Below are 23,838 nucleotides of genomic sequence, written 5' to 3' on the forward strand. Positions count from 1 at the left end.
GTGTATGGGTATTTTAGAATCACTCATACGGTTAAGAATTTTACACATTAGTAACTCTGCTATTTTATTCTGTAAATATTTATGTTCATTGCACGTTTTTATTATGTTTGTTTTCTAATTTATCCTTCTATTATTTACTATCCTCCACCTCTTTCCAGAAAATATTTAAGGCTTCTTAAAGGAATAGGAAAGTACATGAAGCTGGCATTAAAAAATAGGAAGTACAGTGCTCGCTTCGGCAGCACATATACTAAAATCGGAACAATACAGGGAAGATTAGCATGGCCCCTGCTCAAGGATGACACGCAAATTCGTGAAGCGTTCCATATTTTTTTTTAAAAAAATAGGAAATACAGAAGAAATTAAAGAAATGCAAAAATATTAAGCAAGACCAGAAGGAGAGTAAAATTTAGTTCCATAAAATCCTGTACTTCCTGTAGCTAGGCCACAGATTAGGCTCTACACTTACACAGACAACAGAAAGAGGGCAACCTGGACCAAATTCTCAATGTACATATAAAGGAGACAGTTGGAGAACCATGAGAAAAGATTACAATGTTCAATACAATACAACAATTTCAATGACATGACAAGATTCACATGTGTTCATAATATACAATAAAAACTAAACCTTTGCATAGATAGCATGCCTTTCCCTTTGTTCATAAGACTTTGCAAATGCAGTTGTGCTACAAATATCTTGAACTTTCCCTTTAAAAATATGTTTAGAAAGTGTCCGTGTAGCCAGCATTTATACTAGTATTAATAATATGGTTCTTTTTATATTATAAATATCTTAACCTCACTAATGATGCTTAAGCGAGTGGCATGATATGGTTAATATAACCATAATTTAATTTCAGGATTTTATATAAGTTTTTCTAAAGATATATAGAATTACCAAAGAGGACATTAGAATAACTTTTTAACAGTCTTAAATTACTGTAAAATAAAAACACAATTGCCCAATAACTCATATTTAAAATGCAACTGCCTAGTAAACACTGCAAAAGTAAAACAGTCACTAGTCATTCATAAAAGACAACAACGTTGATTGGGTGGGTCTTTGGAGATCCAGTTTCTGGTACTAGCTTTGCACTTTACAACAGGTGACCTTGGGCAACTCAATAAACCTGGTATATTATAAAAAACTAGAGGCCCGGTGCACAAAAATTTGTGCACTTGGGGGGGAGAGGGAGTCCCTAAGCCCGGCCTGTGCCCTCTCGCAGTCTGGGACCCCTCGGGAGATAACGACCTGCTGGCTTAGGCCTGCTCCCGGGTGGCAGAGGGCAGGCCCAATCCCTAGGTGCAGCCCCTGGTCGGGCTCAGAGCAAGGCTGATTGGGGAGTTGGGGGGCCGCCCCCTGTCATGCACAGAGCAGGGTGATTGGTAGGTTGTGATGCCACCCTCAGTCACGCTCAGGGTAGGGCCAATTGGGGGGTTGGGGCACCGTCCCCTGTCACACTCAAGGCAGGGTCAATGGGGAGGTTGCGGCGCCACCCCCTATCACGCACAGAGCAGGGCCCATCAGGAGGTTGGGGCACCGCCCTCTATCACCCACAGAGCAGGGCTCATCAGGAGGTTGGGGCACCGCCACACTCACACTCAGGGCAGGGCCGATGGGGAGGTTATGGCTCTACCCCCCTCACACACAGAGCAGGGCCCGTGGGGGGGGGGGGGTTGGGTAGCTCCCCCCTATCAGGCACAGAGCAGGGCTGCTCAGGGGGTTTGGGCGCTGCCCCCTGTCACGCTGATCCCAGTGCCGGGAGGCATATTACCGTTTTACTATATAGGGTAGAGGCCTGGTGCATGGGTGAGGCTGGCTGGTTTGCCCTGAAGGGTGTCCTGGATCAGGGTGGGGGTCCCCACTGGGGTGCCTGGCCAGTCTGGGTGAGGGGCTGAGGGCTGTTTTCAGGCTGGGAGTGACTGAAGTTCCCAACCGCTCCTTTTTTCTTTTTTTATTCTGGGCCAGCTTTACCTTGAGGCTTGGCTCCAGCTCTTAGGCCTCCACGCAGCTGAAAGTAGGTTTCTGGCCTTTGCTTACAATGTTGCGAATCTGTTGGCTGAAGTCCGGCAGTATTTGTTACAATGTTTCTTAAACTGCCCGCTCAGAGGCTTGCAGCCGCAGGCGGGGAACGTTGGTTTCCTCCAACGATCCTCCATCACTGAGGCAAGCAAGCCTCATGTTAGTTTCAAGCTGCCTGGCTGCCGGCCGCCATCTTGGCTGACAGTTAATTTGCATATCTCGCTGATTAGCCAATGAAAAGGGTAACGGTCGTACGCCAATTACCATGTTTCTCTTTTATTAGTGTAGAATAGTAGCCCGGTGCACAAAATTTGTGCACTCGAGGGAGGGTCCCTCAGTTATTAAACATTTTACAGTACAACACTGACCACATTGGTGGTGGTGGTGGTCTTGTCAGAATGTGTTATATTATGCAGATGAAAATCTATTTAAACACATTTGATGTAGATATTTTCAAAGATGGAAGAATTGTCCCTGTCAACTATTTTAGTTGATTCATATCTTCAGTAATTGTCATCATTGCAAAGTTTTCAGTCCCCATATGGATTGCTGGATATAATAGGTCATGCACTGTCCCTGTCCTTTGTAGCCTTTGTTACCTTAAGGAGGACTCTAGTTTTCCATTGATATGTTTAAGTACCAACCTTATGGGCTTAAAAATGTAAGCTTTTAACACTGTTCTCTCTGTTCTGTATCCTTTTGATGAAAAGTGGAGTTGGGTTGCAGCACAGGAGAGAAATTCAGAAGGGGGATATTGAAATAATGACTACAGTAGGAGAAGAGGGAACCTGTTTCCCCGGCCACAGGCGCTGGCACCCTGGACCACAGGGCTGGTAGCTTCTCCGGGTGGCTGTAGCCTGAGACCTCTGGCCGGTAGCTTGTCCATCTCCTGGGCTGCAGCCAGCCCCAGGTGCTGGCGCCTGGACCAAAGGTTGGCGGCTTCTTCTTCTGGTGGCTTCTTCTTCTTCTGTGCTTCCAGGGAGGGTAGTCAGTTAAGTGTCATGCAAAAATAGGCATCACCAATCACAGAAGCTGGGTGTGGGGCAGGGAAGCCACGGCCAGGGCGCTGGCGGCGGACACTTCCCTGACCCACACCTGGCTTCTGCGATTGCCCCCACACCCGGCTTCTGCAGTCACCCATTGCAGAAGCCGGGTGCGGGGCAGGGAAGCCTCGGCCGGGGACGCTGGCGGCGGACACTTCCCTGACCTGCACCCGGCTGCTGCGATCGCCCCCACACTCGGCTTCTGCAGTCTCCTTCGCTGTCTGTGTCCACTTCCCTGCCCCACCCCCAGGCAGATTCTCTGATCACACACTGGTGGCAGGGCAAAGGTGGCCTCCAGGGCCGACCTTTGCCCTGCTCCCTGGCTCTTGCCTGCGCCTGTGTTTCTGATCACTGTCTTCCATCCTTCCCCTTTCGCCTCCCATCATTGCGAGTATGCAAATTAACCACCATCTTTGTTGGCTGTCAACTGCCATCTTAGTTAGCAGTTAATTTGCATATTTCCCTGATTAGCCAATGGGAAGGGTAGCGAAGGTACGGTTAATTACCATGTTTGTCTATTATTAGATAGGATGTGAGGAAATCACAGGGCTGATGTCTAAAGCCCCCTTCTATTCTACAAATTATGAATCCACAGATCTAAAACCTCAGACATTACAGAGGATCAATGAAAAAGATATATACATTTTTTTGTTTTATCTTTAAATAGGAGCTAGTTCTGCACAAGGGTATGGGGGACTGTATTGCCCAAGGCACACTGGTTGGAGATAGTGCCTCAATTACTAGGTAAACTGTCAAATTTGGAAGGCCAAATTCTATCCAGTATTTAATGCTTTGGAAACATTACTGACTACACTCAGGTAAGTAAAGCCCTTCAATAACTGCCCACTGCTTTTAGGATAGAGCATTTTGCCAGCATGACCTGTTCGCAACCTATCTCTCCAGCCTCATTACTCACCACTCTTTTCTGTTTCTGGTGTGTGTTTTGGAGGTCTTTGCATGTGCTCCTTTGTGTTTCCTGTTACATATTTTCCTTTTCTTCTCCATCTGTTGAACTCAGACTCTTTCTTCGAGTCTTTGCTAAGAGGTCATTTCCTCAGGAAAATATGCTTGACCTCAGTCTACTCCCAGCTTTCTTCACCCAGTTCAAAGAGTTAGGAACAATGGGTTCAACACTCTCACAGCACACTGCAATTCCTTCTTTATTGCACTTATCACATTTTGAATTTCCATAAGTATGTGTGCAATATATCCTCCTAGAGTATAAACACCATTAAGACAGAAAGTGTATCTGTTTTATTCAATGAGTTAGCCCCAGTAATTATATAATGCCGCATACAATGGAAAAGGAGCTCACTTATTCTGAATGAACACCTGCTTGCATTCACTAAATAATCAAAAAGCAAAAAAGCTTTCTGGCTTTTGATGGAATACCGCTGAGTACCTCTAAGGATGAAGAATCCTCTACTGCTTAAGGAAAATCATTTCTTTTTTTGACAACTCTATTAAAAGTACCTTCAACTATTGAACATAAATCTGTGTTCCTTTAATTTTTATCTCATTTTTTGTTTTGGCCTCTGACTTTATATGAAATATGTTATCTTGAGAGTCATCAAATATATAGGAATTTCTCTGCTTCATACATACATTTTCAACTAGAACAGAGGCACATTCCCAGTTTAAAAGGAATAGTGCAAGCTTATGCCTGCAGGTGCATTGCTAACTGAAGAAGAGTAAAAGATGAGAGGCCCAACTTTGTTCTACAAAGAGCAAAAGGAAAATACTTAACTTGTGGCTTATTAGCCTCAAAAAACCAAAAGGTTCAGAGAACCAATTTTCACATTATTCTCTTCTGATTGTCCACTTTTTGGCCCATTTTCTTATGTTCTTTTGATTTGTTAATTAAATTTGACATTTCATTCAAGCTCTGTCATCCATTTACCTGTGTATTTTTAATTTTTTGAAAATTCTGGTCTGCTAACAATCTGAATTTCCCACGAGCATAATCAAAGCATCATGTGGGAAGAAAGTTCAACTTCATGACCTTTATTTTTAATTTTAATTTTTAAAAATTTGTATGGGCATTATTGGGGTGACATTGGTTATTTTTCTGAAGAGAACATGTACACAGATGGCTAATAGATATATGAAAATTTTACTCAAAAAGTTAAAAACGTATCTGCCTTTTGACCCAGAGATTCCATTTCTGGGGATATATTGGAAGAAATCCGAAATACTAATTCAAAAGAATATATGCACCCCGTATGTTCTTTGCAGCATTATTTACAATAGCCAAGCTTTGGAAGCAGCCAAGTGCCCATCAGTAGAAAAGTGAATAAAAAAGCTGTGGTACATTTACACAGTGGAATACTATGTGCCTATGAAAAGGAAGACAATCTTACCTTTTGTGACAGCATGCATGAATCTGGAGATAATTATGCTAAGTAAAATAATCCAGTGAGAAAAAGGCAAGTACCATATGATTTCACTTATATGTGGAATTTAATGAACAAAATAAACTAACAAACAAAATAGAAACAGACTCATAGATACAGAGAACAGACTGACAGCTGTCAGAGGGGAGGGGTGCAGCCACCGCAGCTGAGAAGGCCTACTCTTGCATGGATTTTGTGCATTGGGCCTCTAGTTAGTTAATAAAATTATATAGGATTCAGGTGTTCAATTCTGAATTACAATAAGTCATCTATATATTATATTATGTGTTCACCACCACAAGTCAATTCTCCTTCTATCACCGTTTATTTCCACTTTACCCCAAAATTTGTATAAAAATAGAAACATATGGAATATTTGTTTTAATCAATATATCCACAGATGTCTATCACTACTGTTCATGTTGCTTTAATTTTAAGTATGAAGCTATTCTATAAAATGTATCACTTTTATATTATGATTTCATATATATTTTGATACAATTTTTCTGGTTATGAAAGCAAAACATGTTCCTTGTAAAATTTTGGGACCATACAGGAGGATGAAAAGTAGAATCATAATCACAACGCTTCTCTTATGAAATGATAAATACCACTAACACGCTAGTATATTTTCCCCTGTTTTTTCACTCATGTGAATATACTTTTATGCACTTTGAAATAATTAACATAATGTAGTTTGCCCATGTTTTTAACGTTTTCTAAAAAGATTTTCTATGGATACATAATCATGCTATGGACATAATATAATTTATTAAAAAAGTCTCTTATTATTAGATATTTAGAAAGTTTTTACAAATATTTGTTAAACTGATATAATGAACGAAGTTGTACCTTATTTTTAATCAAATGTATTATCTTCATAAATCGATTTCTTTTGTTTTTGCTGAGTTAGAATATATGGAAATTTTAAAGTTCTATAAATATATTTGCATATAGCTGAATTTTATATATAGATATTTCTTGATTGCTTGTTTTAATACATAGCATACAATTACTTTTTCACACACAAACACACACACACACGACAATAAATAATATTCCTTTCTCTCCTGAGCTAAGAAATAAGTAATAGACACATAGATGGGTAAATGAAAATAGTTACCTTTATCACTTTATAAAAAGAAGCTTGACTGTCCAACATGTTTAATTTTAATAGGCTTCTTAAAATGCACTGCTGAATAATATAGACTTACTTGCCCTATCACAGGTGACAGGGACAGCCACACACAACTCTAAATGGGACAGAGGCTGGGAAAACGTTATTTTCCCTTCTTCCAATTTCATCAATCAAAAAAATCTGTTCCCTTGGCTAACATTGCCCCTTTATAGAAAAATGAGGAGTGGAGAATAAGTCTTTGTTTCCCAACATCTTTGCACTTCCATTGCAAGTATTTCAAGGCAGTGTTTCCTGAATTCCTCCCTGTACATACATATGTATATATGCAAATATGTAAACATTACAGTTATGCACATCCAGGTTGATAGATACTAAAGAATACAAAAATAATTGCTCTTAAATTTTTTAAAAAATATGCAAGTTCTGTAATATGCTACTTGAATTTTTACCTATTGTGTTCTAGGGTAATAAACCATTTTTAATTTGCTTGCTTGGCTTTGGTGCTCTCCTACCTATAAATGAAGCCTTTGAAATTTATTTGTGTGTTTAAGATTATTGGAAATGATTTGGTCGTACAGTACTAATACAGCTATTCCAGAGGAAGGAACGCCTCTGATTGGATAAAAAAAAAAAAAAATGTCTGCACTGTTTTCACCATAGCCCTCTTTTTCTAACATTTATAGACAATTTTGAAGTTTTCCTTTATTACTGAATTGGTATTTTATTCAAATTTTAATGCTTCTGTTCATTCATTCTAATGTCATTCAGCATTATTAATATCATAGAAATTATAATTCTCTGTATTTTTCTCAGGTTGGTTTTGAATGTATAAAAGCTTCTACTGGCCTAGAGGTCGGCATTATGCTTTCATTTTATGAAAAACAAATGTGGAAAACAGAGATTGAGTAGAAATACCCAAATTTCATTGTTACAAATTTCAAGTAAATTTCTTTTATTTGATGATAAATAAGATAATTTTGCCACAAATCATTGGGTTAATTAGAATTCAGTCAACATGTTATGGATTACAAAATATGTACTTGCTCCAGCAGCACATGTATAGATTATAAAATATGGAATTATAACTTAATTGTAGCTTAACGTCTTATATCTAAATATATTTATTTGTCTTCTTTTTCATGAAAAGGCACATTATTTCAGGTTCTCTGATAATTCCCGGGCTAAATGGAATTAGGTCTCAGTTGCCCTATTTTGCTATTATACCATGGGCAACATTTTTTGAAGAAACCATAGAGATGTCTTTATTTCCACTATCTTCAGGGTAAAATTGGATGCCTTGGTCAGTGACAATTCACTTTTCAGGTCTTTAATGTCTAGCCAGCAATCCACCCATGAATCGATCAATAATTCCTACGGGTGATTTCAGGAGCAATGAATGCACTGGAGCCCACTTTATGAAAATACTGAGGCTCCTGAAGCATAAATTCACTTTATTTCAAATTATAATTGAATTAGCATATCTCTGACATATGGTTATCATAATAACTCACTATTTTAATTATTTTCTAATGTGGTAGGAGTAAAACAGTAGGGAGCAGAGTTGTATTTATTTTGTTTGGTTTGGGATTTCACATCTCTAACCTTGTGGCAGTGCTGTTCATTTCACTGTTTTGTATGTTATTTTGTAGTAGTATTGAGACGACTGCATTCCGAATTGGCCAGATAGGTTATCACAAACAGAGTTTCCCAACAAGTACACCAAGTCACGGAGTTACAGCTTTGATAGGGCCTGGGAGAAATGGGAGCCCCCATGCCTCTCAGCAGTTAGGATAAGCCGCAACTATTTATTCCAGCTTACCCACAAACACTTTTTTAAATTTATCTTTATTGTTGAAAGTATTACAGATGTCCCCTTTCCCCCCACTTACCCCCTTCATTCCACACCTACCCCCTTATTTTTAAGTGTTATCTTATGAGAAAAGCCAGAAATCCATGCTGCAGAGTACAGAACAAGTTTACCTCAAATATAGACCTATATCTATTTGCTAGCTACCTCTCAATATGAAGTAAACCACTTATATTTGAAAAATATACCCTTATACTTGATAATCTTCAAGTTTGCGAATGAAGCAATAATATACGATTTCCTTTAATATAATGCAATAAAATATAACTGAAAAATCAGGCAATCATTTAATAAGCCAATAAAGGGCAAAAGTGTATTATGATGCTTTTTAAATAAGTTCTGGCTCAAACACCCAATAAAATAGTATCATAAATATCTGTTCTCCTCCCTCTCACACAGAGGTTTAAAAAAGTATTTTTATTGATTTCAGAGAGGAAGGGAGAGGGAGAGAGAGATAAAAACATCAATGATGAGAGAATCATTGATCAGGGATCCAGCACGCAACCCAGGCATGTGCCCTGACCACAGAATTGAATCATGACCTCCTGGTTCATAGTCAATGCTCAACCACTGAGCATGTTGGCCACACCAAACTCTTCTATAGAGTGCTAATCTGAGTCAGGATTGAATCGAACATTATTCTTTAATTTATCTAAGGCCTTTCTCTTTTCTGGCTAATAACCTGATATCATTTTCTCAAATATTAAATTTATTTTGTTGCCAGAATCAACAGTTACCAAACTGTTCTTTTGTTCATATATTCATACATTATTGCATATATGAAGGTTGCTAGAAGCCATGCTGATTTATAGGTGGTAGGGAGTAGGCAATATCCCATCCGTATAAACATGATTTCTACACATCATTCTGGAGAGATGAAATCAGAGCTATGTCTTAACAAACTAAATGTGTAATCATTCTCCAGATAGGCTGAAATAAAATATTCAGATGTTAAATCGCCCAAGGCAAATTACTACTGTACTGAATTTTCTCTAAGGATTACGCTTTCCTTTACCCTCATGTGAAAGCAGAAATACTATCTTTTTATTGCCTGGAGATTCAGCTGTTGAAGCTATGGAAAAAAGCTATGCTTGTAAAGAGAATTTAAAATTGTTCTTTTGTTATATATGCTACTGAATTCACTAATACGGCAATTGAGTAAAGTGTCCTCTAGGGGTGAAATAAAAGAACATTCCATATGCCAAACTATTTATCTCCTTGGCCCACCTCTGATCATACTCTACTCATTTCTGTCTGTAGGTTTGGTTTGTGTGTAGGTCAAATTACCTCCTATTTTGTTATATCTTTGCCCTGGCAGGAGGCAGAGCCCTGATTCAACAATTGGGCCGTTATTAGCCACCTCCCCTTTAACACCATCACTTCAGCTACAGTACAAAAGGCAGTTTTTAACAAATCTTATTCATAGATGAAAAAAATATCTACATGTGTTACAATCACTAAGAAAATTGCCCCTCTTTCTTTAAAATATATAAATTAAAAATGACCAAAAGACTTTACATTATTGCTTACTTGACTCATTTTTCAAACAAACAAACACCATCAAACAACCAACCCAAAAACATAAGACTTATACCTAAGCAATAGATTTAAAATAAAAAGATATGCTTAAATCAGACCTTAAGAATTTGGAAAATTTTCCTTCAGTTTATGATTTCAGGAGAGCTTTATCTTTAGATTTATGTTCCATTGTCAATAGCCCTTCACTGTTTAACTTGAGGGATTCTCTACCACCCTAAATACTCCCACTTCCATTACAATAAAGTTGTTAATGATTTATGACACATTTGTGTACCTAAAACCCATTGACAATTTAAAAAAATATATTTCCAGCCCTAAAAAAAACAACATGTTTTTTAAATGTAACTTTCATTTTCACTTATTTTTAACAAGCAAGACACAGCAGCACATGGGTTCAATAAGCAACGTCTTCTACATCAAACAATAATAATAGCTACTATCCATAATGTGGATAGTGAATTAGGAATATTCAAGCATTAGTGGTCAGTTTTTTAACCCCTCAAATAGGTATTTCTTTCTTAATTTACCAGAGAAGCTAACTGAAGTCTTAGAGAACATAATATAGCCCCAGGTGATTCAGTCTCAGAGTAGAGCTGGAATTTCAACCCAGGTATATGTTTGTATCCAACGCCTATGCCCTTTATTTTTATGCCATGTTTACACAATTGCCCATTTTGAGCCACTTATGGGGTCAAGAAGTAATACCTTCCACAGGCTCACAGGTCTCATTTCTGACAGTTTTCAGAAAAAAAACAAAAACAAAAACAAAAACAAAACAAAACAAAACAAAACAAAACTCAATCCTCCTTTATCTACTATTGGTGCTCTTCACCCTGAACAAGATCATTGATTCTTACTACCTGAATGGATTTTGATCTGTTTTCCTCCATTACCTCAGGGTCATACTGCCAGGGCATTCTTTCCCCTTAAGCAGTGAGAGTAGAGAGGGGACCACTCATGTCCAGTAATCCAGGCAGTAACTTCCAGGCAGTAATCTCCAAACCTGGTATTGTCCACTTAAAAATGCTTGTTAATAAACAGAATTAGAACAGGAGAAGAGGAGTCTATGAAGTCTGGAGCCTTCCTCCTCTTCCTCTTGCATTCTTTTCTTTTTTTTAATTTTGGCACAGAACCCTTAATGAGCATCCGCTGTCTGCTAGTCACTGCTAAGTGTTATGGTTGATATGCACAAGACAAGGCAGAATAAATAAAGGTCGAAACTGGTTTAAAGAAAGGACTATGAAAGCCAGAATCAGAAGTTTTCTCAATTCCTACGCCATGCCTGTATTAGTTGTCTGGGGCTTCAATAACAAGAACCACAGACTGGGTGGCTTAAACAACAAAAATTTATTTTCTCACTGTTCTGGAGGCTGGAAGTCCAAAATCAAGGAGTCTGCTGTGTTATCAGTTTCTCCCAGGCCCCTCTCCTTGAATTGCAAATGTCCGCCTCCTGGCTGTTTCCTTTTCTCCTCACTTGCCATCCCTGTGTCTCTTTCTCTTCTTATAAGGACACCAGTTTGTTTGCTTCCAGTACCATCCTTATACCATCTTAACCTTGATTACCTCTTTAGAGTCCCTACCTCCAAATATAATCATATTGAGGGTTAGGGATAAAAGATATACATTTTGATGGAACACAATTCAGGGCATGAAAATGGCCATTGCATAGATGGCTATAACTTGCAGTAGAAAGAAGTCAAGAGATTCAAGGGAAAAAAAAATTATAGTGGTTAGAAGCATGGATGCTGGAGCCAGAGGGTCACATCCTGAGTCTGCCAGGACCTAACTGTGAAAACACTGGTCAAGTTTCTTAACTTTGGTGCATCAGTTGCCATCCTTTAAAACAGGGACAAGAAGAACACCTACCTCCTAGGTTATTGCCATTTGAAATAAGTTGGCTATTTCAACTTATGTATATGAAAAGTTTTAAAGATGCTATTACGCCTTTTTCCCCTCTGGATATGAAATCACAGGAATCATGAGAATAAAATGCAAGAGAGAAGATGGTGGAAATTAAACTTTTTAATTGAGAAGTATCGACACACTTATTTTTCTTAATTGTAATCATTTACTTCTATAATAGTAGTTGTGAGGATAGGACCAACCCAGAGACACACACTTTAGATTCTTAAATTTGTACTCTAATTCATTCTTTATTGAGCACCCCATCACATGCTACAAATTGTCCCAGGCCCTTTGGAGAAAGCAGTGAACAAAACAGATAGAACCCTCTAATCCCCGGAAGCTTACATTCTAGATGGAGACAGATCACCACCACATCTAACACCCACTTTAGGCGTGGAGGAAAATGAGCCACAGGGGTTCTCAACCTTCCTCATGCCGCGACCCTTTAATACAGTTCCTCATGTTGTGGTGACCCCCGACCATAAAATTATTTTCGTTGCTACTTCATAACTGTAATTTTGCTGCTGTTCTGAGTCGTAATGTAAATATCTGATATGCAGGATGTATTTTCAGGGATCGCGACCCACAGGTTGAGAACCGCTGATAGGGGGGAAAAAAGCCAATCAATTCACAATGGCATACAGCAAGTTGCTATTTATCACGTGACCGGGAAAATACACGGGAGCAGTATCGACTGGATCCTGTTGCATGGGCTTCCCCTAGTGCTGGCCTGATCCCCGAGATGCGGGTTTGGGCTGACCCTGCGCCCTGGCACCTGCCAACCAGTCCGCCCCGCCCAGCCGGGCCCTGCGCACCACGCGGGCGGGAGCAGGAGTTCGCCAAGTCTGCCCCGGGTGCGCGGTCTCCTCCACCCCCGACGCGGGCAACGAGCCCGCACAGGCGCGGGTTTCGAAGGTTTCAGGTCCCAGCAGGCGGTCGCCCCGAGTGCTAGTGCTTTTGGCTTTGGCTGAATGACTCCTGAGCCGCGTCACCAGTTTGACAGCCTCGCACCAAATCAGAGGCGGCGCGCACCGGGAGCCCCTGGCGTCCCCCGCGGCTCCTGCAGATTAGAACTCGCCTCTCCTAGCTCCTCCCCTCAGTCCCATTTAAAACTCCGAAAAATTAAGAGTGGACTCAGTTTCTGCAGCGCCTTCTTCCACTGCAAGATGGTGAGTGAGGAGCTGGCTTTTGCTAGCTCGCTGGTGAAGCCTGGGGGTGCTGAGAGCTAGAAGCTTTGCATTTAGAATCTCTCCCACCTTGGAAGGAAGGTTTCTCTGCTACCTGTCAGTTAAGATGGGTTCTTTGCTGCCCATCTCGCTTTCTCATTCCCCATCTCTCTCATCCTTTACCTTCTCTGTTATTTCTGTTATTTCTGTCTCCCAACTTTCCCTGTACACCTGCACTCACTTTTCATTCCACATCTTTCTGTAGATTATGCACATATCAGCAAACACTTGGACTTAACCTAGTCTAGGGCTATTTGGGGTTTGTTTTCTTCTCAGGTGTCAATTGCATAATAGCTCAGCTCTAATTCCAGTAATAACCTCAGGGAGAGAGCCTACAAACATGCTTTTAGAATAAAAGAAAATAGCACTTGATAAACTTTGGCTGAATTTCTTTAGTCTGCACTGCCCAAGCTGGACTTGCTTCAAAATGGGCTTTTTCAAAACTTAATTTACCAGGAACATGTGATTTTTTTTTCCCTCTTATTTGTTTCCTTTGTTTATGTTATGCCCAAGAAAGTCCTCAAGTCAACAAGGAGTTATAGTGGTCTAAAGAGTTTGTCCAAATCTGCACTCTGCTGAAATAGAATGGCTTTTACCTGATTAAACATTGACAAATAATTAGAAATGGGTTGTTGTACAAATTAACCCAGGAAGGCTGCTGCATACCTGCCCCTGCCTGGACATCTGGAAAGACTGTGTTTGAGGAGTCCTGGGAGGAGGGTGCTCACTGGCTCAGAACACAGTGGAGAATACCTGCCAGGAAGTTAGGAGTGGCAAGATAACTTTGCAAGGGCACTGAGACCTGGTGATGGAGAGACTAGAGCTTGCTGTCTCTACTGATTAATTTAGTTCAGCTCTGCTTCTATATTTACTTGGAGTGATTTTATGCTCCTGAGCTTAGAGTGAGGAGTGAGGGGTAATATGTATTTCATTATCTCTGGAATATATCTATGTATCTGTTTTAAACCACTCAGATACCACAGGACCCAGTAGCATTGGAAGCCAGAGGAAAGGAAACGAGATGAATGGGGCACCTGTAGAATTCAGAAAGTACAAAACTAAAATAAGGAGGTTAGATTATATTTTGTTGTTCTGTTTATTTCAGCCTTAGTATGATTTGTCTTTCAAGGCTATTGGAAATATAATTAAGATATTTGCTAGAAAGAGTCAAGTAGTTCTTACGGTTTTGAATCATTAAGTAAAATTCCTTTTACTTAGATCATGGGTAGCCTGTTAGATGACTCAGACATGGCAATAGAGAATACTCCTGGATATGTACCAATTTGGAGCATCCAATACTAGCTTGTTCTTTGCTGAGAGGGTCTTAGGAAAGTACTGGGTAAGCCAAGGACCTGACTCCCTTCTACTATTTATATTTTGACCACTCAAAATTAACCCGGGATCTATACTTAGCACCTTTACTGTTTTTGATTCATTGCGTGTAATTTCGGCATCTTTCTCCCACCCTTCCTTTCCTCTCTCCAAATCCCCATCACCCCATATGCTGGGAACCCCTCTACCCTTCATACTGATTTTCACAGAACACCGTTCTGCCTTGCCAAGACCAGCACTTTGTAGGAGGCCAGAGCTATAATTGCCCGTATTCCACTACAACGTCAGAATCTAGTGTTGACGTTTCCACGGAGACTTGGGTCTCTTTCTGGGCTGCTGGTCTCCTGGACAACAGAGAGCCCCAACAAGCACCACAGGCACAGGGTAAGTTCTGCTCTTCCACTTTCCTGGTAGATCTGAAACCCTTTCTCCAGCACCCATAGTTGCAAAGCATCATGGGCTGGAACTCTGTAGAAGAAGGAATGGTATGAAAAGTTTAAGAAAGCCCAAAGACTCCTGCACTATACAAGCTAAATAATCCATTCTTTTGTACTTGCCAAATAGTGAAAACAAGATTCTTCCCCTTGCCTGCTGGACAATCGGTATTTCTCCCTATACCTTTCAGTACTTGGAGATTTCCAATCACAGAGAGAGTTTGGGTCTGGGTCAAAGTTTTATAAGCAATACTAGTGGGATGCTTTTGGAATCAAGACACCAGTTAGAACATTTCTTTTGGAGTTTCCCTGGGTATGAGAGAAAAACAAGGAGAAGTACTAACTTAATATTTTATTTCATAGAGCAAATTCTATGAACAGTGTCTTGTAACTACAAAAAAGTGATTCTTTTTTGCCCCAAGAAGACTTCAATTTTGGAGGGAAGTATAACGGATGGAAAATTGCATATTGAATTTAACCTAGAGCTTAGTCAACAGTATTTATAAATATTAAATAAATGTTTGTGTTAACATTCAAGTTTCTGAAAGAACTCTGAGACACTTTAGAATTAAATATCTGCACTATTGATTCTGCCACATAATTTTTTTTTAATTTGAAAAAAGGCACATAAAGCTCCAAACTATCAAAAAGCACACATACCAGGAAGAAAGTTTTTCAGTTTTTATCTTCTACCACAAGCAACAGAATGTCCAAGACTATGAAACAAAACAGTTTATAAAATGTTATTCTTGTCTCCTTATCCATTGTTCTACTTTAATTAAAAATATTCCAGTCATAACACTGTTTAAACACAGAAAGGCAAGAGTCAGAACTGTCCTAGGTGAGGAAAAGAAGGTAAAAGTAAACCAATTTAGTATGCCCGACCATCTTTTTCTTGGTAGGTACAGCTTATTGTCAAATATGAAAAGAAAACAAAACGCCATTTGTAAAAGCCTGAAAAACGTAGAGAATGGTATTTGAAATACATGAGTTATCATTTTGAGATTTCACCAATGTCTTCAGAAAAGTAAGGTACAAATTATTTTAAAGTAGGAATTGCTGCCACATAGAATTCTGCATAAATATTCTCCATCAGAGTTAACTGATAGGCAGACAGGCAGAGATTTTCATCTGGGGAAAATGGTAGCATCAAAAATAGAATTTGATTCTAGAGCCTACATTTTCAAGCAATAAAGCTTAGAAAATAGGATAAAAACATAGTGGAATTGCAACGTTATGCCTAGTGGGGGGTGGATCAGTAAATAGTTGAATGAATTAATAATGCAGATGGGACAGTCTTTATAAATTTAGCCAGCAGAAATACATATAGTAGAGAGGGATGTGACTTGTTAGCTCTTAAAAATGCACCTCTGTAGCTATTTGGGCATATAGTCTATAAACATTTGTCTTCTATGGCATCCTGGCCCCTTCCTAAGGCTTTAAATATTTTGTTTTCCTGTGTGGAGGCAATGGCTATTTTTGGAATGGAAATTGAACCTATTAAACATTCTGAAATCTTTTTGCAAATTCTTTATTAATCCAAAACTACAAGTGTGTTTTCTGTTACCTATTTGGTGTTTCCACATAGAATCATCCAGTGACTCGAATTTCCCTTTTCCTAACTCTTGTTCATGGGAAGAGGCTCAGCTTTCCTCTCAGCTCTACAGAAACAAGCAGGTATGTGCAGAAGATCAGAACACGGGGACGGGCCATGCTCCATGCAGTCCATTCTTAAGGTTGTTCCTCAATGTCACACTGCTTCCTTTCCCTTGTAAATTCATATGTTAACGTTCAGTTTAGGACCAAAGTGACTATAAGTCTATAGAGTGATAGAATTTAGGTGATAACACCAAAGAAAAAACAAATAAACAATCCCCAGAAAACAAACAAAAAACACCACCGCAACCATCAACAGCAACCAAAACCCACTAGGAAGATCAAAGCCAAGCCCTGGCTCTGCACATATATTAGCTGTATGCCCTCTTGAATCCTTATTTCCTTATCTGTGAAATTGAAATATTTGGGCTACCTTCCTCTGTGAGCTGTTGGAAAGATCAAATGATATGATGAATGTGATAATATTTTAAAATCATAGTTCATCACTTGGAGAAGGAATAATGGTTGTAAGTTTTTTACAAAGATTGCTTCACATTCCATAATTTGCTGATAGCTGTTCCAGAGAGAGTAATTTAATCAAGTGGACACATAAGCCGATCAATCTGAGGCTGAGGAAAGCCAACCCACCTTTTTCTTCTTCTTTTTTTTTTTTGTAAAGTACAAGGTAGGAGTCCAGCAAAACTTTTCCAAACACCTTTTTCTATATTTAAACAGTTGCATGCAGTTCATTTTCCTACATACCTTCCCTTGTGGTTACAATTTTAAAAGTCATATAATCTCTTCAAACACTTGGCAATGAAAAAAAAAAAATCAGGGCACAAAACTGAACAATCAGGTGGTAGGTGGGTGTAGACTGAATTTAGGCCTCTGAGGAGGAGGGCTCCCTGAGGTAGCGTTCTTAAAACAAACAAAATAACAATCAGGCTTAAGCAGGTTAAGGATCAGTGGCACTATTACACGGTTACAAAGTCAATATAGTGGAGCAGCCTTCACCATTGTCTACTTTTTGCAGCTCCAGGACACTCTGGTGCAGAAGGAAGAAGAACTTGCTAGGTTACATGAAGAGAATAATCACCTCAGACAATACCTGAATTCTGCTTTGGTTAAATGTCTTGAGGAAAAAGCCAAGGTATGTACCTCTCCCCTCTATAAGGACAGAGTGGATATAAGTCTATTTGAGAAAGGAGAGCATTTGGATGAAACTCCTTGATTAAATGGAGGAAGTGTACCAAACATGCCTTCAAATGCATTTATAGGATGGATAGATTTTTCTAATCAAAATATAGCACTTTCAGAAGAATTTTTTATGTATCATTTCTTGGAAGCAACTAGATTATATATTTTAGTCATATATTACAAAAGAAGTTGCTTAAGGATCACAAGCCAGCCAAGGGAGTTGCTGAGACCACAGAAGTTAATCAAAAGACAGACTTAGTTAGATGGAACATTGGAGAGGGAATCAGATCTGAGGAATGCTGGGTTTTTTTCATTATCTGTTTGACTTTCCATGAATCACTGTCACTTAGGGCCTCAGTTACCTTCATCTGCAAATGAATGGGCTAAAAGATCTTCCCAGCTCTGAATTGTCATGAATATGACTGAAGCCCAGATCTCTTGACTGTCAATTAGAGATTGCTAATTACATTATCTTTATTTTGTAATTGATTTTTAGAGAGAGGGAGAGGGAGAGAGACAGAAACATCAATGTGAGAGCAACATTGATTGGCTGTTTCCTGCACAGGCCCTACCAAGGATCCAGCCCAAAACCCAAGCAAGTGCCCTGACCAGAAATCAAACCAGCAACCTTTCAGTGCACAGGATGATGCCCAACCAACAGAGCCACATTGGCCAGGGCTACATTATCTTTTAATAAGCATTTTTCTTACACTTTTAAAATGAATTATTCTAACTCAAGGGTAAATAGCTTGCCCATAGCCCCTTTTTGTTCTTCTTCATTGCTTTGGGTTTTGTATTTTTTGTTATCTTTCTGCCATTCTGTTATTATTATTGTTGCTTTTATCAATCTTTACTTTCTTCTAGACAAGCCACATTATTTGAAATGATTTAATCTAAATTGATGATTTTTTTTACTACTCTTACTGGACATAACAGTTCAGAGAAAAAAGGGCACACTATTTTTGATTCCATTACAATTCAGCTCTTATCATTATTAGCCTTAACTCCAGAAAAAGAACAGTTATTAAATTAGCGCATGATATTAATTAGGCAGTTTTTTTTCTCTTATTCTCAATTTTGCAAGATTTAGAATACTATAATACATATCACATGGGAGTGCTATGAAAGTTAATGAAATAAGAGGAAGCAGTGTTACATGGTGTTTCTTTTTTCTTTTTGGACAGTAATTGCAACTAATTTTATTATTTTTATTTTTTAAATTTATTTTTATTGTTGAAAGTATTACAGATGTCCCTATTTTATTTTTTTAATTTATGTTTATTGTTGACACTACTACAGATATTCCCCTTTTCCCCCCTTTGCCCACCTCCACCCAGCCCTGCCTCCTCTTCCCTCTGGCCATCACCACACTGTCATTTGTGTCTATGGGTTATGCATATATTTTTTTGGCTAATCCCTTCACCTTCTTTCATCCAGTCTCCCCTTCTCCCATCCCCTCTGACCTCTGTCAGTCTGTTCCATGTATCCATGTCTCTGGTTCTATTTTGTTTGTCAGCTTATTTTGTTCATTAGATTCCACATATAAGTGAGATCATATGGTATTTGTCTTATTTCACTTAGCCTAATAATCTCTAGGTCCATCTAAGCTGTCACAAAATGTAAGATTTCCTTCTTTTTTACAGCCATGTAGTATTCCATTGTGTAAAGGTACCAGAGCTTTTTTTTTTTTTTAATCCTCACCTGAGGATATATGTTTATTGATGTGTGTGTGTGTGTGTGTGTGTGTGAGAGAGAGAGAGAGAGAGAGAGAGAGAGAGAGAGAGAGAGAGAGAGAGAAAGAGAGAGAGAGGAGATAAACATCAATTGGCTTCCTCCCATAAGCACCCTGACCAGCGATCTAACCCACAACGTAGGTATGTGCCTGCCCAGAAGTCTAACCAACAATCTTTTTGGTGTACCGGATGATGCTCCAATCACCTGAGCAACCCAGCCAGGGCCCACATCTTTTTAATCCACTCATCTCCTGCAATGATCATAGGGCTACATACTAGTATATACTTTTGAATTAATGATTCAGGACTCTTAGGATATATTCCCAAAACTAGAATCACTAGGTACAAAGGCAGTTCCATTTTTAATTTTTTGAGGAAACTCCATACTGTTTTCCACAGTGGCTGCACCAGTCTGCATTCCAACCAACAGTGCAACAGTCCGCATCCTCACCTGCACTAGCTGTTTGTTGATTTATTGATAATAACCAATATGACAGGCATGAGGTGATACTCATTGTAGTTTTAATTTACGTCTCTCTGATGCTTTTTTTAAAATATATTTTATTGATTTTTTACAGAGAGGAAGGGAGAGAGATAGAGAGTTAGAAACATCGATGAGAGAGAAGCATCGATCAGCTGCCTCCTGCACATCCCCCACTGGGGATGTGCCCACAACCCAGGTACATGCCCTTGACCAGAATCGAACCTGGGACCTTTCAGTCCGCAGGCTGACGCTCTATCCACCGAGCCAAACCAGGTTCGGCTCTTGGCGATCTTTATGTCTCTTGAGGTCCTTTGCCCATTTTTAATTGGATTATTCATCTTCCTGTTGTTAAGTTGTATAAGTTCCTTATATATTTTAGATATTAACCCTTTATCAGATATATCCTTGGTAAATAAGTTCTCCCATATGGTAGGCTCCCTTTTAATTTTGTTAATGGTTTCTTTTGCTGTGCAGAGCTTTTTAGTTTGATGTAGTCCATTTGTTTATTTTTTTCCTTTGTTTCCCTTGCCTTTGGAGAAATATTATTATGAGAAATGTCTGAGATTTTACTGGCATATTTTCTTCTAGGATCTTTATGGTTTTGTGACTTACATATATATTGTATCCACTTTGAGTTTATTCTTATGTATGGTGTAAGTTGGTGATCCAATATTTTTGCATATACCTGTCTAATTTTCCCAACACCATTTATTGATGTGACCATCTTTACTTCATTGTATGCTCTTGCCTCCTTTGTTAAATATTAATTGAGCATAATGGCTTCAGTCTATTTCTGGGTTCTCTGTTCTGTTCCATTGATCTATATGCCTCTTCTTGTGCCAGTACCAGGCTGTTTTGATTGCAGTGGCTTTGTAGTATGACTTGATATATGGTATTGTGATCCCTCCAACTTTGTTCTTCTTTCTCAAGATTTCTGTGGTTACTTGGGGTCCTTTTGGGCTCCATAAATTCTTTTGGAATATTTGCTCTAGATCTGTGAAATATGCCATTGGTGTTTTGATAGGGATTGCAGTGAATTTATAGATTGCTTTGGGTAGTATGGACATTTTGATGATGTTAGTTCTTCCAACCCATGAATATAGTATATGCTTTCACTTACTATATCTTCCTCTATTTCTTTTTTCAATGTCCTAAAGTTTTCTGTGTACAGGTCTACTATCTCCTTGGTTAAGTTTATTCCTAGGTATCTTATTTTTTATTGTGGCAATGATAAATGGGATTGTGTTTCTCATTTCTCTTTCTGAGAGTTCATTACCCAATATAATAAGAGCCTAATATGCTAAGTGTCAGACCATTCAACTGTTCGACTAGTCACTATGATGCCCACTGTGACATGTACTGACCACCAGAGGGCAGACACTCTGACCAGTAGGTTAGCTTGCTGCTGGGTTCCTGCCAATCAGGACTGGGCAAGACGGGCTGACATGCTCTGGAGACCTCCCATGGTCCCTCCTGGGCCCCAATCATGCATCTGGTGGGGTCCCTCGGCCTGATCTATGCCCTCTTGCAATCTGGGACCCCTTGGGGGATGTTGGAGAGCCTGTTCTGGCCCAATCCTGGCAGGCCAGTCTGAGGGACCCCACCAGTGCATGAATTCATGCATTAGGCCTCTAGTTGGTATATAAAAACACCATCAATTTTTGGTTGTTAATTTTGTATCCTGCTACTTTGCCAAATTCATTTATTAATCTAGTAGGTTTTGTTTGTTTGTTTGTTTGGTGTAGAGCAGCCGTGGGCAAACTACAGCCCCAGCCCTTTTGAAGTGAATAAAACTAAAAAAAAAAAAGATCGTACCCTTTTATGTAATGATGTTTACTTTGAATTTATATTAGTTCACACAAACCCTCCATCCATGCTTTTGTTCCAGCCCTCCGGTCCAGTTTAAGAACCCATTGTGGCCCTCGAGTCAAAAAGTTTGCCCACCCCTGGTGTAGAGTCTTTAGGGTTTTCTATGTACAATATCATGTCATCTCCAAATAATGACAATTTCACTTCCTCCTTCCCAATTTGGATTCCTTTTTCTAGTCTGATTGCTGTGGGTAGGACTTCCAGTGCTATGTTGAATAAACTAATTTTAATTATCCGTTAGGTAAAAAGACAAACATTTACAATTATGTATTACTTCACAATTATTTGATTGTGCAAAGATACATCATTGGTATATTATACTAACTTAAAACCCAAAAATATGTTTTATTATTTTGTGTGTGTGTCTATGCATTGTTTATTTATTTTTGCTCAACCTCTTCACCTTGCTCACCAAGTCCTCCAACTCCCCTCCCCTAGTTCTGTCTGGATTCAGATGGTTTGGATGTAAATCTAGGCTTAGGATTTCAACAAGCCGTTACTATGCCTGTGCCTTAGTTTCTTTATGAAAGGAAGTTTTAACAGTACTTAAATAAAATGAGACCACGCATGTAACCAATGTCAATTACATGATAGTTGCTATTATTTTCCATTATAATAATAATTACTTCCCTGGATAAAAAATTTAAAGACATAATTTACTCCTTTCAACTTTTAAATAACTAGTAAAAAGTATAAATTGGAATTTCTAGGTGGTAAATTCTCATCATAGATTTAAACTTAACAGAAACAGAAGCTAATGCAATCAGTTTTACTTGTGCGCGTGTGTGTGTGTGTGTGTGTGAAAATAGAAGTTTAATCAAGTTTTCTAAGGACTTAAGGAGGCTAGTTACTGTTTGAAGTAGGTGTAAAATTACACAACAGTAAAGAAAATGATATTGCTTGATTACCTGACTGTGTAATCAAATGTTATTTCCCCAGAAATTGCTATCATCAGATGATGTCTCCAAAGCATATGGAAAACTCAGAAAGGGGAAGAGGAAACCCAAGGAGCAAAGATATTCTCCTCCTGAGATCCCCCATCGCAAAAATGTCAAGAGAAACCTCTCTAGTGAATTCGCTAACTGTGAAGAACAACCTGGGCCCCCTGTGGACCCCTGGGTCCTTCAAACACTTGGGTTAAAAGATCTCAACACCATTGATGATACCTTATCAGCTAACTACAGTGCCCTCGCCTCTCCCCCCAGGAGAATCACCAGCACATTTCCCCAGTTTCTGGAGGATGCAGTTGATTATGAAAAGGCCTCCACAGAGGATCTGCAAATTGACTATGGAGGTGAAAGCACCACTCCTTCCTGCGGCACTGCCAGCCCTGGGGAGGATTTTCACTTCCTTTCTCAACTTTCAAATCCCCCAGGAGGGCTGCAAACTCGTCCTTACTATACTTCTGATGTGTCACCCAATAAGACTGAGATGGCCTTTTCCACATCCCTGAGCCCTCACTGTAATGTGAAAACTCATTCCTTCCACCAGGGACAAGCCTTTGTTCGTCGAGATGAAGAGGGGGGCTGGAAGTTTACCTGGGTTCCTAAACAGTCTTAGTGACTCCTCTTCTATCACAAAGGACTGCCCTAAACTCTGTTTACAAAGACCTCTCTTGCACTTGAACCTGACTATGTGGAATGCAGAAGCTATTTCCCAGACTGCCTCCTGCCACTTTAAATGTCACTCTCAATTACCCACTTAAATCTGCAGGGAATGGCTTCCAAAATTCTATCATGAAAGATGTCTCCTCTTCTTTCACCTAAATTTGACTTGCTTACACACCAACACCTGCTGTTGACTTCCTCCCAGCACTTGAAGAAGGTATTTTTCAATTGCCTGTATATTCCTTTGAGACCTACATTTGCTGTTCCAATTATAACAAATTTAACAGATTTTCTTCTTGCATCAGCAGTTTAAATGCTCACAGCTTCCACACTCTCACTTGTATCACTCTCCCGCTCCTCTTCATTTCTGAAAACTGCCTTTTAGAAGGAGTACTATTGTTACTCTAAGTACCTGTTACTGAGTGTTCAAGTAGTGTGTGTGGGGGGGT

The 23,838-nt window shown here is 39.2% G+C and overlaps 1 protein-coding gene and 1 non-coding gene across 2 annotated transcripts; both read left to right on the plus strand.

Annotated features, from left to right (window-relative positions):
* Positions 1-226: 226 nt before the first annotated feature.
* On the plus strand, positions 227-333 carry LOC118677794. The gene has a single exon (XR_004974520.1). It is a non-coding gene; the product is annotated as a U6 spliceosomal RNA (small nuclear RNA).
* Positions 334-12,882: 12,549 nt separating this feature from the next.
* Positions 12,883-23,342, plus strand: GMNC (geminin coiled-coil domain containing). Its single transcript, XM_036348547.1, has 5 exons — positions 12,883-13,080; positions 14,679-14,853; positions 16,492-16,580; positions 17,533-17,649; positions 22,722-23,342. The coding sequence occupies exons 1-5, from the start codon at positions 12,883-12,885 to the stop codon at positions 23,340-23,342; spliced, it is 1,200 nt and encodes a 399-aa protein (XP_036204440.1).
* The last annotated feature ends 496 nt before the right edge of the window (positions 23,343-23,838 follow it).

Source organism: Myotis myotis, unplaced genomic scaffold, assembly GCF_014108235.1.
Source record: "Myotis myotis isolate mMyoMyo1 unplaced genomic scaffold, mMyoMyo1.p scaffold_m19_p_2, whole genome shotgun sequence".
Lineage (NCBI taxonomy): Eukaryota > Metazoa > Chordata > Mammalia > Chiroptera > Vespertilionidae > Myotis > Myotis myotis.

Excerpts from the sequence above, each read along its gene's own strand:
- GMNC (XM_036348547.1), top strand. The coding sequence starts at position 12,883 with ATGACTCCTGAGCCGCGTCACCAGTTTGACAGCCTCGCACCAAATCAG. Across the intron at positions 16,581-17,532 it reads AGCTCTACAGAAACAAGCAG|CTCCAGGACACTCTGGTGCA; the intron begins GTATGTGCAGAA and ends TACTTTTTGCAG. Across the intron at positions 17,650-22,721 it reads GTCTTGAGGAAAAAGCCAAG|AAATTGCTATCATCAGATGA; the intron begins GTATGTACCTCT and ends TTATTTCCCCAG.